Source organism: Sminthopsis crassicaudata, chromosome 5 (genome assembly GCF_048593235.1).
Source record: "Sminthopsis crassicaudata isolate SCR6 chromosome 5, ASM4859323v1, whole genome shotgun sequence".
NCBI lineage: Eukaryota > Metazoa > Chordata > Mammalia > Dasyuromorphia > Dasyuridae > Sminthopsis > Sminthopsis crassicaudata.
Window position 1 is genome coordinate 204,021,151 of NC_133621.1, and position 14,769 is coordinate 204,035,919.

Below are 14,769 nucleotides of genomic sequence, written 5' to 3' on the forward strand. Positions count from 1 at the left end.
TAGCTAGTAAGTATCCAAGATCAGACTTAGACTCCAGATCTAGTACTCTAGCCACTGTATCATCTAGCTACCCCTTGGTTAATTACTTTCTTGTTAAAGACAAACAGGAGAAGCTAGGTGGTACAGTGGATAGAGCATCAGCTCTGAAGTCAGGAGGACTTGAGTTTAAATCCGGCCTCAGACACTTAACACTTCCTAGCTATGGGACCCTGGGCAAGTCACTTTACCCCAATTACCTCAGGGGAAAAAAGTAAAGCTAATATTCAGTTTTTTAAACTCATAAGTAGTGAGAGTTTTTGTCATTTCATGTTCTGTGGTTATAAAGTCACAGAAGCATAGATTTAGGGCTTAAAAGGGCAGCAGAAGCCATCAAATCCAACCTCTTCATTTTAAATATCAGAAAACTGAGGCATATTCAGGATCAGTGATTTGACTAGGAGGATCGCACAGCTAATAGATGCTGAAAGCAAGATTCAAATCCAAGCCTTCCTGATTCCAAGCCCAATACTCCATTGACTTTGCCTTGCTACTTCTCTGTTTTCTTGTTTGGATTCTAAATGTTTGCATATTGATGTTCACTAAATTTATCATTTTAAAAAACATTTAAGAATTCCATTGAAATGATAACCTTTATCCAGGCATTCCTTAATCTCCTTATCTCATGGATCAAAGATGTTTGTCTAATGGGCTGGGTTTCCCTTAAGATAAAACAAAAGCCCTAGCTACCACATTTTTTTGTAACTAGTGTTTTTTCTTTTTGCTCTTCCAGAAACTCATTATCCAGAAGATGACTGTCACTTATTCCAGTAAGGTAGCAAATGCTACTTTTTTTGGATTTCATAGATTACTCCTCAAGTGGAGAGGCAGCATCTACAAACTGCTTTACAGGGAATTTATTGCCTTTGCTATTCTTTACACCGCAATAAGTATGATGTACAGGTACTTTAAAGATATTTTTGCATGCTTCCTTATACAGTAATTCAATATGATATAAAGGTATAGAGTCTCAATAATTGGAGCCCTTTGGCTGCTGATTGATTTTGCTTTATATATATATATGTATATATATGACTTGCCTTTTTGCATGTGTTCTTTTTATGTCCTCTCTTCCTCCAGTCAAGTTATTTGAACTGATCCCTAACACTATTTAGAATGTTAAGTACATGCTAACCATCATGTCCAGATAGTTCTAATATCAGCTGGATAATTAGCTGATAATTTTACGTTTTTACCATATTCAAAAATGTAACCGAATAATAGCATTCTTTGTTCAGTAGCAAGAGGCTTAAGACTGAAATCCTTATCCAGGCAAATAATCTTTAAGTTCACAACAGATGCAGCTTTCCAAAAACATTAAATAATCAGTGCCCTTCCTATTGCTGAAAAATAGATTCTGGCTGAAATGTAACCTTTTTCTAAAAGGAGCTTTGCTTGTTTTCATTCAAACTACTGTGGAGATATGTATTCAAGAGGTTAGTATTGGCTTGTCATACATTTCTTACTAGAGAAGTAAAATAATACAATTCATGGTTTATGAGGGCTATGTCTTGAAAATACAAGGTGGTGAAAGGTCTTCAGTCCATGTCCTATTAAGATCTCTTGAAAGGAAAGGACATGTTTGTTTGGAGAAGACCCTGAGGGATATAATAACTATCTTCAAATATTCAAAAGGCCATAATGTAAAGGATGGATTAGCCTGGTTTTCCTTGTCTCTAAAGGAACAAAATTGGACCAATAGGTAAAAGTTACAAAGAGACAAATTTAAGGAATAACTTCCAAACAATTAGAGCTGCAATGGGCTACCTTGGAAAGTAATGGATTTGCTCTTTTGGAGTCTTAAAACTAAAGCTAGATGGCCACTTACCAGCTATATGATAAAAGATGTTATTTTTCAGATGTGGATTGTCCTAGGTGGTCAATAAGATTTCTTTCAAAAATGACATTCTATAATTCCATGTTTTCATTGCTTTACAGTCTGTACTTCATTCTTTCTCTCTATGCAAATAGACAAATTCTTATTTAATTTTTTTCCACAAGGAATTCTCTTTATAATCACCAAGGGCTCTCTACTCAGAAAGACATTTAAGATTTTAACTTTTAGCTAATATTTTTGGTCAAAGGTAGGAGGAGACATTTTACCACATGTATATCTAAAAAAATGTGATTTATATTTTAGAGGAAAAGGTTTCTTAAATTTGCAACTTTTTTACATCATATTTTACAAAATTGTATTTTGATAATTTGTGTGTGTCATAAACTGAACTTTCAGAATGTTGAAGAAACAAGAAACCAGTCCAGAAGAGTTGTCATACTGATTTGTTTTCATTAACATGGATTTGCTGCTGGTGTTAATGATAATGACATTCTTTTTAAAAGCTTAAAACAGCTTTTGTCCCCAAAGGGAGCTTAACTCCAATACTTAACACATCCCATAGAATTATATTAAACAATTATAGCTAATATTTATACAATGCTTACTGTGTACCAGGCATTGTGCTAAGTGCTTTACCAATATTATTTTCTTTTATCCTCACAACAATCCTTGGAGGTAAGTACTGTTATTATACCCATTTTAGAGATGAAGGAACTGAGGCAAATGGGGATTAAGTGTGACTTGCCCAGAATAACACTGCTAGTAAGTAGTTGAGGTCAAATTTGGATTCAGATCTCCCTGATTTCCCTACCTGATGCTCTGTCCACTGAGGTGGTCCAGCCTCCCCAATATTTGTATATAAATATGTTCTTTCTAAAGATAAATAATGTCCTCAACAACAAAGAAAAATTAGAAAATTCATGATTTAGTATTCTGTTTAAATTTTTGGAGTCATTAAATCATGGACTTTTAGAGTTGGAAAGGAAGTTAGAGCTCTTCCAATAAAACCTCATTCATATTACAAGTGAGAAAAGCGGTAAAATGTATGAAATAACTTACTCAAAATTACATAGTAAGTGAGAAAACTTGAATATACTGTCTAAATGTGTCTTCAGATTTGAGAATTCAAAAGTTGTACAAAGTATTAAGCAGGTTCTTATTTACTCATTACTAAGATCTTAGCTTTAAAAAATTCTTAAAATATTACCTAAAATGAGCAAATAACTACACTTGGCAAAAAGACAGATTTGTAAACAAAATCATACTTTATAGATTTGATCATTTTTCTTTCTTAATTTAGACAGGACTAGATAGATTCTGAAGACCTTTTCAGTTATATTTTTTGAATTTCTGTCATTCAGTCCTGTGCTAAACTACACATTAAATGGATGGATGGATGGATAGGTAAGTAGATAGATGATTGATAGATGATAGATGATAGATGATAGATAGATAGATAGATAGATAGATAGATAGATAGATAGATAGATTGACAAACCATTTGTAAACCATCTTTGGCTCTTTCCATACAGAAATAAGCCAAAGTAGCACAGAATCAATCTGATTGTAACCTTTTTTTAAAAGTGATCAGTCTTTCTGAATGACTGTAAAAATAGTCTATATATCTCAAAGTTCTTCTTTATCTGAGGTCAAACTTCCCAGTTCTCTATTCTTTTTATGACTTCATTTCTCAGTTCGCTTATTGGCCACTGATTATTGCCTCTTTTCCTCTGGTCCTCCAAAGTGGTTCCTGTATCCTTTGTCCAATTTACAGATTTCCATTGTCTTAAACTGAACCTTTACAGCTTCTTACTTATGTCCTCTTCTGAATTTTTCTTCATTAATGTAGCTTGACTTCTGTAGATTACCTTCTGTATATATTGGTGTTTATTTTATAATCTATGTTAAACTGATTAAAGTTATTTCAAATTTTATTATATATATATATATACTATGGGCAAAGCAGGAGATAGATTAATTAGAAAAGCACAAAAATGAATGGGATCCAGCTCCCACTTCAAGAAGCTTATACTTTTTTTATGCTGAGGCATTTGGGATTAATGGGTCACACAGCCAGGAAGTGTTGTGTCTGAGATCACATTTGAACTCAGGTCCTCCTGACTTCAGGGCTGGTGCTCTATACATTACACTAACTACTAGTTACCCCAAAGGAGCTTATACTTTAAAAGGGGAAGACAAAATATGTTCACAAATAAATCTTTCTAGAATTCAATTTTCTTTCAGAATAGAACCTACATTCTGTCCCCATATGGGAATAGCACTAATGAACATTTAAATAAATGTTGGCTTAACAATTAAGCTAAATTAAGAGAATTAAGAGAGAATATGCTCAAAAAAATAACACTCTAAATTAGATCAAAGCCACAGTATATCATTTTCAACTGATCTTCATGCATCTAAAAATGCCAGTTTTTTTTTCTAATTTTCTATCTGCTTTTTGGAGACATCCAAAATAAAATTTAACTTTAGAACAAACAATTCCAAATTCATTTTAATAGTCATTCTAATAATTATAAATCATTTCATTCATGTAGAAGTATCTTTAGTGAACTGAGAAAGAATTGCCTGATTTTATTAGTTGGAGCCATTAAAAAAGTAATCAAAACAGGTTTTGGGTTTTTTTAATCAAGGGTTTATTAAAACCCTATACTTAACAATCAGTAATCGTTTATAAATGTGACAATTTTACTGCTTGAAATATTAAACAATTACAATGTTTAAAGAGCCACTTATCAGCTCAGGTACATTTCCTTTCTTTGCTCCTGGTTGCTGCCAAAAAATTATTTTTCTTTTGCTTAGTTGTTTGCACTTAATATCACATGCAGAGCAGGTGCAAAAGTACAATATCATAAAGGGATGTGCATTTTATTTTTGCTCCAGATTGTTACTTACAGGAGCCCAAAAACGTTACTTTGAAAAATTATCAATTTACTGTGACAGATATGCTGAACAAATTCCAGTAACCTTTGTGCTTGGTAAGTATAGGTTACATGCAGAATGAAGCCACCCAGCTGTCTCCATTAGGATGACACAGATGACTGTGCATGGAAGTGTTACCAAGCTGAGGGGCATGTCCAAAAAGCAACTGCTTGCAATAAGAAGTTACCATCATGCATAAGAATTTCGCCTTCAAAGATGCTTTTGCTAAATTAACATTGGACAAGTTTGAGGTATTAATCTCAAGGCCTTCTGTTCACTAACTGTCTGTTTTGCAGTCATTATCTCAAGTCTAATATCCACTTACCAGGTTCCACATGATACCAGCCATAATATATATTTCACATTTCCTATAGGGCAATATTATAAAGGTGTGGGGTAACATCTCTCTACCCCAAAAGGGTCAAATTCCACTAAAATGCATCCATGTAAATTATATTTTTAAGGAAATAAAAATCATTTTAACTCTCTTATTCATTAGGGTTTTATGTAACTCTGGTGGTGAACCGGTGGTGGAACCAGTTTGTCAATCTGCCATGGCCAGATAGACTGATGTTCCTGATTTCCAGTAGTGTTCATGGAAGAGATGAATATGGGCGTTTACTCAGAAGAACACTCATGCGCTATGTCAATTTAACTTCCTTGCTCATCTTCCGCTCAGTGAGCACGGCTGTGTTTAAAAGATTTCCGACAATAGACCATGTGGTAGAAGCAGGTATTGTGAGTTTATTTCCCTTCCTTTTGAGGTCCTTCCCATCTCTGATGAAAACCTAGAGATCCTCTTCTTTTTAAACTCTTTTCTATGTTTGTTCTTTCTAATATGGCATTTAGGTGTTTCTAAAGCAGCTCTTAACCTGGAGTAAGATGGGTAGATACCATGAATAGATATCAAGAAGTCCACGAAGTTGGATAAGGGGAAAAAAATTGCATCTTTATTTCAATATATTTGGTTATTTTTATAATACCATGTATTTTAGTTTATTCATTTAAAAACATTATTCTCTTAGAAATATACACTTTGAGTCATGATCAATAGAGGAATTTATTTTGCTAGATCATAAATATCATAAGAGTTCTGTATACAGTAAATGGGTCCAGCCATTGTTTCCAAACCAGTATTTTAATGTTTTTGCTGAAACTCTATGAGGGCTCATAACAATATAGGTCTTTTTGGAGAGAGATAGTCTATATTTAGGTGAATTTGAAACTGATTGAGTTATCAGAACCAAAAAAAGCAGGTAGTAATGGGTCAACTTGGTTGTCCAGTGATTTATCTCTACTATGTTGCTTAATAATGTTATTAATGACTTCATGGTTTAGTGACAGAGAGTTGGGCCTCAGAGTAAAGAAAACTGAGTTCATGTTCTAGCTCCAACACATACTACCTTTGGACTGAGGGCAAGTTTCTTAAGCTCTCAGTGTTCAAGTCTAGAGCAACAACATTGGAGTACAACCTGAATCAGATTAAAATATCTTGGGGAAAAAAATGTAAAATTATGTTGTATGGACAAGTAGATGGAATGTGAATGGCTGGATTTGAATCATGGAAATGGAATTTCCCAAATCTTGCACTTTCTTGGAAAAGTTCATGGGTATATAATGGACAGAAAATAAAATATGGAAAATCTGTGTCTAGACAATCAGTCTTATGATTATTTATTAGATTAATAACTATTTGTTCAAAACAAGAACTGTGATTTCTTTGGCATAGGTAAATCCTATGAAACAGCTTAAGGAATTAGAATCTGGATAAATAAACCCAAGTTCAAATCTGGCCACAGAGTAGTGTGTGACCTTGACAAAATCACTTTAAAAAAAAAAAAATCTCTTTCTGCCTCAGTTTCCTCATATGTAAATTGGGATAATAATAACACCTCCCAAGATTATTGAAAGGAAAAAAGATAAGATAATATTTGTAAAATGCCCTGCAAACTTTTAAGTATTACATAAATAATAATAATAATTATTATTATACTAGTGAGAAAATTCCCTCTACCAAAACAGATGAACAACCACTCAGCAACTTAGAATTTTTAAAGTTATCTGGGCTACCTAAATGGATCAAGGTCATTTTGAAGGAAAACCCAGGTGGAGTATCAATAAATATCTTTTTTCCACCTGAAACCCATGAAAATAGCCAAGGGTACAAGACCAAAGTTAGGAACACACAAACAAAAGCTCGCTTTAGTGAGCCAGACTTTTGCCAGACATGCTAGATTTGTGCCATCTTGAATCAAAGGAAATAGGGGAAACAGAGGAAAGAGGAAGTTAGTAGACTCCGCGACATTCATTTTTATTATTATGACATAGAAGGATGAGATCATGATGATGGTTAAATGCTTTATTGTGTCCTTGATATTTCTAGGCACAGATATAGGCCATAGACAGAATTATCAAATAAATGAAGTTTTTTTTACACAATCCCTCTTTCTCTTTCACCAACTCCTCCACTTGCAAGGCTCTTAATGCTTTTCTCTTTGTTCCTTCCTTAATTGATAATCAATTATCAATTGTAAATGCATTTCAGTTAAAATCTTAGCTGCTCAAGCGATATTCAGTGACACATTGTAAGACAATTCTTATTATGGAATGAAAAATTTTATATGATGCTGAAAAAATTTTGAGCATCATGAGGGGAAAGAATGGGAGAAGACATGACTTCCCAAAATAATGTCTTGTTATTTTTGTTGTTTTTAGGGTGGAATGGGAAGGGCTTTCTACCTCCCTGAATTTACTACTCATAGTGGGACCACTTATCTTACCTAGCTGTTAGGATAGCTGACTCATCCAGGGAGCTAAGAGCTGAGGCTGCTCAAAGAGACTCGTGTCCCATATGTTGGCTTTCCCACTTGGCCCATACCTCCTTGACTCTCCAGACTGTCCTAATTCTATGCCAAGGGCTCTGGGTAGAACAGGAAGTTCAGGGATGGGGTAAAATATCATGGCTGATTCTCAGATATGGGACACAGCTGCTGACACCATAGTGGGCAGAGAGAACTGATAAGTAATATGAAAAAAGGGATGCAAGGGTTTCATAAGGTTTTAGGATGGGAGGACAAGAGACCCCAAGGACAACCTATATCTCTTCTGCAAAATTTTATCATTGAGAAATATATGATAGATTCTAACTAGAATTCCAAAGAGCCTGCCCATTCTCCTCCAAAAGCACCATCTCTTATCTTAAGGTATATTGTTAGCTAGAGAAGTCATGTATGATGAGAAAGCTTGGTATGAAGCATAAAGAGAATAAGAAGAATATTGCCATGTCTGGCACTTTACTTAATGTTTGCTCATTTACTGATTATTTAAAAATCACAAAATCATAGAATTTTAGCATTAAAAGGAAACTCAGTGACCATTTTCTCCACCCATCCCTACATCTCTACAAAGAATCTTCATTACAACACAGGGTAGGCAATCATCATTCAGCCTTTGCTTGAAGACTTTTCATGAGGAAGAAACCATTACCCACTGAGACAACACAATGCATTTTTGGACAGATTTAATCTTTGAGAAGTTTTCTTTTTCCCAAACATCAAGCCTAAATCTGTTTCTTTGCATCTTCTACCCATTGCTCCTGGTTCTGCTCTCAAGACTAAGCAAAACAAGGCCACTCCCTCTTCCACATATTTTGTTGTTCAGTTGTTCCAGGCATGTCTGACTCTGTGACCACCTTTGGGTCTGCCATTTCCTTCTCTAGTTTACTTTATAGATGAGCAAACTGAGGCAAACAGGACTAAGCGAGGTGCTTAGGATCACACAGCTAGGAAATGTCTGAGTCCAGATTTGAACTCATAAAGAGGAGTCTTTTTGACTCCACTCCCCACCCTCTGTCTACTACTAGCTCCGCTAACAAGACTTCAAATAAAGACAGTCATCATGTCCCACCTGAGTCTTCTCTGTGTTAAACATCCCTAGCTTGAACAGTTTCTCATATGGCACAGGCTCAAAGGCCCTTCATCATCCCTGCAGCCTTCTTGTGGATGCTTTCCTGCTTATCAATGTCCTTCCTGAAATGTGGTACCTACTGCTGAATAGTACAGTGGGACTTGTCTACTTGTTTTTCATTCTTGTCCTACTCTTTGTGACTCCATTTGAAATTTTCTTGGTAAAGATACTGGAATAGTTTACCATTTCCTTCTCCATCTCATTTTTTCAAATGGGAAAATTGAGGCAAATTGTTACATGACCTGCCAAGGGTTACACAGTTAGTAAGTGTATGAAGCCAGATTTGAACTCATGAAGATGAGTTTTCCCAACTCCAGGCCCAGTACTCAATCCACTGAATCACCCAGCTTCCCAATATCACCTCTTGGTGATAAAAACTTTTTGTCTTTTGGAAGGGTTGTATAATGGAAAGGGTGGTGGATTTGGAGTCAGAGAATCTGGACTTAAATCTTGATGATACCCTTCTGACCTGTTGTGACCTTGGGCAGGTAATTTTTTTTCCTCTAGATTTTAATTTTCCCAACTATATAGTGAGAAGATTGTAATAGATGGAGTCTATGATCCCATTACTCTAAATCCATAATCTTAATGCAATCCAATATGATATTTCCTTTTTATTTTTTGGCTGGCATATACACTGTTGACTTGTATTCAGCTCATATTAATATGTCAATATTATCACTAAAACTCCCCCATCCTTTCCAGACAAATTGCTATGTAAAACTTCCTCCCCCATCTTGGATTGCATAAGTGATTTTTTGAATCCAGGTATGATTTTACATTTATCACTAGTGAGTTGTACAACCACAACACTCATTCTAGTGTCAGCTTATCATAGCTTTAAGTTATCAAGCTCTGTTTTGAAGAACTATGAAGATTAAATGTAAATCAACACATTCCATGGTCACTTTTTTTTCTGTCTTTTTTCTTGGCATAGTTTTTCCCTTTTGTTCTGATTTTTCTCTCCCAACATGATTCATAAAGAAATGTGTATTTTAAAAGTTAATATACATGTAAAAATAAAATAAAATACATATGAGGGAAAGATCTGTTTTGATGCTGACTCTATCATCTAACATGTCAGCTATCCTCCGATCTGTTATCCATAATCATGTTGAGGACTTTGGGCTCCAAAAATGTTAAGTGATTTGTCCAAAATGATCCAGGTCATTAAGAATAGAGCTGACTCCTCTGAGTCCCGGTCTGCTGTTCTTCCCATGGCATCAGGCTCCCTCTGGTTAGGATTACTTAGCACAAGGTTGTTTGCTTGCAAACACTACAGTATAAATTCTCTGGCCAAGTGCTTCAGACTTTCACCAAAGCATTCCAGCCATTCTGACCATCCAGCCAAGTTCTCACTCCTCAGTTCCAGATACTTCTTAAAGTGACAGCTCTTATCTAAGGTTTCTATTATTATTACTGGTTGTACTATGAATTTTTATTTAGAATCATGTACCTTTCAGATGGAAAAAATGCTTCTCCAAATTACTTAGTAAGAAAAAAACATAGATAATAGCCTAAAAACTCACAAACTTTGGCCAGATCAATGAAACTTCTGAAATTTGAGTTTTACTATCTTTTGACATTTTCAGCAAAATTAAGTAATTGGTTTTATTCTCTTTTTATTGTTACCTGGTTATGAAGGTAAATATCTTAAATTTTAGGAAAATATGGGAAAGTTAATTTATAATTTCCTGGAATATTAAGATTATTTAATTTGTAGTCTTTCCCCTGACTTAACTACTTCCTAAATGCTTGGGGCTGTAAAGAGGGATAGAATTTTGGGTGAGGAGACTTTGCATCTGCTTAAGGCAATGACAAGGGATTGGTGCAGATCTTCGGGGAAGGTGTGCTTCATTCAACAAACATCTCTCTGTGGAGATGGGAAGGAAGGCAAAAAAATAATCCTTGTCCTCAAGGAGCTCCCATTCTAATGGGAAAGGCAACATGTAAATAACTAAGTGCAGACAGGGCATCCAAATCCTGTTTGGGCACCTCAAATTTACTCCCATGCTACTTGCCCTTTGGTAATAGTCATGCAGGGCCCAGATACTGAAGTCCCAGGGAAGTGAATAATGTTTCTGTTCAGTGGCCAGATAATAGCCAGCCAAAATTATAACCCTGAGAAGACAGAGTTATTAAGTGGTTATGAAGGTAAATATCCTAAATTTAGAAAATATGACAAGGTGGCTAATTTAATATAGGGTAGGGGGGCCTTCTTGGAATATTAGGTTATTTAAATCTGCAGTCTTTCTCCTACCAAAAAATTAGAAAATGTATTTCCCAGCTAAGGCTTTATGCCACTCTCACTCTTGCAAGAAGCCTCCAGTGGAGTCACAGGGTACTCTCTGTACCCCTGAGCTCGATGCTCAAGGGTACAGTGGTACATGGAGAGCTATACCAGCTGTTCTATCTTGGCGTGTCTTTCCAGAGCTGAGTCAGTTACCCTGAAAGCCTCATATAATGACTCTAGGAACAGATAAAAAGCTTCAGCGTGGAATGGAATAATTACCTGGCTGATGGCAAGATTGCCCCATGTCTGGAGGGAAGGACAACAGAAATGAATTCACTCTAAATTAATAGCACTCAGTGAGCTACTTCAAAGGGCTGATGCTTGATTGGCTTCACATGGTTGGTTCTATTTTAGGTCATATGGAAGCATCAGGAATAGGGCACAAACTAGGACTATATCAATTAACCAATTACTCAAACATTGTTCATCAACAAACACACCACCATCTACCAAGCACTATCCTAGGGCAGTTGGAAAAAAAACTAATATGTTTTGAAAAAGCATAAAAAACATGAAATAAATGATGTTTCCTGCCCTCAAAAAGCTTATATTCCACTAAGAGAAGCAGCAGTTTTTTTCAAGTCTTAGCTTAAATTTTGCCTTTTGTAAGACACCTTTCCTAATCTTGCCTTGTGTTTAAGATTGCCTCCAATCTTGCATTATTTCCATGCTGACTTCCCTATTAGTAGGTAAGCTCTGTGAGGGCAAGGCTGTTTTTTGCCATTTTTAAAAACCAGTATTCCCACTGGTTAGCGCAATACTTGGCATCTAATAATAGCTGCTTAATAGATACTTGCTCACTGACTAACTACTTGAGACCTTAGGAAATAACATGCCACATCTGCCTGGTCTATACATATGAAAAGAAATGATATGAGAGAAAGTTATTCTAAGCTAACTAGAAAGTCTGGCAAAAATTATACAGGATGACCCCAAAGTCTTACTGCTGTTTTAAGTTTTAAGACCATCCTGTAGCTAAACTTTTTGGAAGTTTCATTTCATGTCCCTGTCCACTAATGTCCTACTCTGATGTCTTATACCAATATCTATGGAAGCATCCTTTGCTTCTCAAAGCTCAGATTGGCAAAGTATATATTCTGGTAGTACTATCAAAGGGCAGCTAGGTGATGTAGTAGATAGAGTGCCGGACCTGGAGTCAGGCAGACCTGAGTTCAAATCTGACTCAAATTAGCTATGTGATCCTGAGTAAGTCATTTAATCCTGTTTGCCTCAGTTTCCTCATCTGTAACATGAACTGGAGAAGGAAATGGTGAATTACCCCAGTATTTCTGCTAAGAAAAGTTAAAGGTAAGCACAAAGAGTTGAACACAACTGAAAATGGGTGAATAATAACAACAATATTACCAAATTAAATGGGTTTGGGGTATGGGCCCAATGAAGGAGAATACATCTGTTGTGTGTCAGCCTAGCTAATTTCAGAGTGGTTCATCACCAGACTGGCCACAAGATGAGGAATTTTTCATGAATCATGGAAACAGTTGGCTAAGTCATTGAGGGGATGCAATTTATGTTAACAAAGGGCATATCTATACCAACAAAATAAGAGATCCTTAAAGTAATGAAGAAATCATATCTCAGGGACAAAATGGGAATGGATCCTGGACCCATGAATTCATTGGTACAGGAAATTTCCAGATGAGGAAATCCCCTCTAACAATGCACTATTTCTACCTTAGAGAGTTTCCCAGAGCACTGAGAAACTAAGGGACTTGCCCAGGCTCAGAGATCATATTTGAATGCAGGTTTTCCTATCCAGGTCTCTATTTACTACATCATATTGCCTCTAACTCAAGGGCAAAATTATGTCAACTACATGATCTTAAAAGTTTGTGAGTAGAGTTAGTGGTGCAAAACGACTTTAGCAAGAGGTCCAATTAGTCAACAGCTACAATTGTGAACCAGGGACACCAGGTTCTGCGCTATTGATTATGAGCATCAAATCATAGAATTTCAGCTGGACATGACCTCAGTGGCCATCAAGGCTAGCTCATACTGTTATAAGGATGCAATCTCTTCAAATTACTCTCCAAGAGTAAGCTTCTCAAGGACTTATCCTATACTTTGTTTTGGAATTCTAAATATGCCAACATAGAAGTTTTTTTAAAAAGCTCATTGAAATGAATAGAAAGTAGCATACTTCATTATCTTTCCTTTTTTTAAAATAATAGCTTTTTATTTTCAAAATATGTGCAAAGATAATTTTCAACACTCACCCCTGCAAAACCTTGGGTTCTAAATTTTTTCTCCCTCCCTTCCCTCATCACTCTTCCTTAGACAGCAAGTGATCCAATACATGTTAAACATGTGCAATTCTCCTATACATAATTGCACAATGATCATGCTGCCCAAGAAAAATCAGATCAAAAAGGAAAATAATAAGAAAGAAAACAAAAAAGTATGTCTTTCTTTTCTGTACAGGCTTTATGACAGCAGATGAAAGAAAATTATTTGATCATCTTAAATCTCCCCATCTAAAATACTGGGTTCCATTCATCTGGTTTGGAAATCTGGCATCTAAAGCCCGAAAAGAGGGAAGAATCAGAGACAGTGTTGATCTGCAATCATTAATGACTGTAAGTATTTCATGATCTAAAGACAAAAGCTAGCAGTTATGGAACAAGAAGAAAGAATCGTCACCTCCATTGCATTGGTTGGTAATTTTGCTCCATGACAAGGAAATATAATGTCCCTTAAAGATCTGGACCTAGATGAAGCTAAAAGTGTCTAACTCCAAGCAACTTCTGGATTAGCTCCAGAACAAGTTTAAAACCTCAAGTTTGCTTCAGGATACTTAAAAACAACATCTCATTTTATTGGGGAATTCTCAATATAGACAAGGTCAAAGCAGTTCATTAGGAACTGCAGTGGACCAGATCATGAGCCCTCAACCTATACTGAAATCAAATTAACCTTCAAGTATGAAAAGAGAGGATATTACTTGTCTGTAATACATGCTTTCTGTTGGGCGAAAAGTAGTTAGTTCTTTCAAAAAATTAACAACAAATTACAATCTTCTAAAATTCCCTATTGAAATGTTTAGAATGACTTTATTTAAATTTTTAACCCTTATCTTTCCATCCAGAGAAGAGCAGAATGGTAAAGCAGTTAAGAGCTGGCCTTGGAGTAAGGAAGACCTGAGTTTATGTTCCACATCTGACACATACTGGCTGCGTGACTTTGGGCAAGTCATTAGCGTGCCCATAGCAACTCTCTAAGACTGTAAGTTGCAGAGCCAGTGTCAGTTTGCTTTGGTAGAGGGAATTTCCCATTGGAAATAACAAGTACAGTAAAAAAAATAATAAAAAAAAATCTATTGTGACATCTGACCAACATTTAAAATCATAGTTTGACATATAGGATCCTATATATGAAGTTGATAATAACCTAAGAGATAATATAACCCAATCCTCATTTTCTAGTCAAGGAACCTGAAGCCTATGGAGGTTAATCACTAGCCCATGATCACATAATCAATAAGGAAGCAGTAAAGTTAGAATTTGAAGCTCCTTTACTCCTCTGCCCCCTCCCTTTTTAAAAAATTTTAATTTTCTCCCCATTTATTTGTTGATTTCATTACAACATCCCTATGAAGTAGTTAACTTAACTATCATTCTCTCCATTTTACAGATGAAGAAGCAGTCTCAAGTTCAAGAGACTTGCTCATAGACATACAACT

At 35.6% G+C, this 14,769-nt stretch overlaps 1 protein-coding gene across 1 annotated transcript in view; it reads left to right on the forward strand.

The window, feature by feature from the left end:
- The first annotated feature begins 735 nt into the window (after positions 1-735).
- Positions 736-14,769, forward strand: part of BEST3 (bestrophin 3) — a 45,662-nt gene continuing 31,628 nt past the window's right edge. Inside the window, exons 1-4 of the mRNA XM_074267263.1 lie at positions 736-939; positions 4,775-4,869; positions 5,313-5,546; positions 13,512-13,666. Coding sequence (XP_074123364.1) covers positions 788-939; positions 4,775-4,869; positions 5,313-5,546; positions 13,512-13,666 — 636 coding nt within the window. The 5' untranslated portion in view covers positions 736-787. The remainder of the gene's footprint in view (positions 940-4,774; positions 4,870-5,312; positions 5,547-13,511; positions 13,667-14,769) is intronic.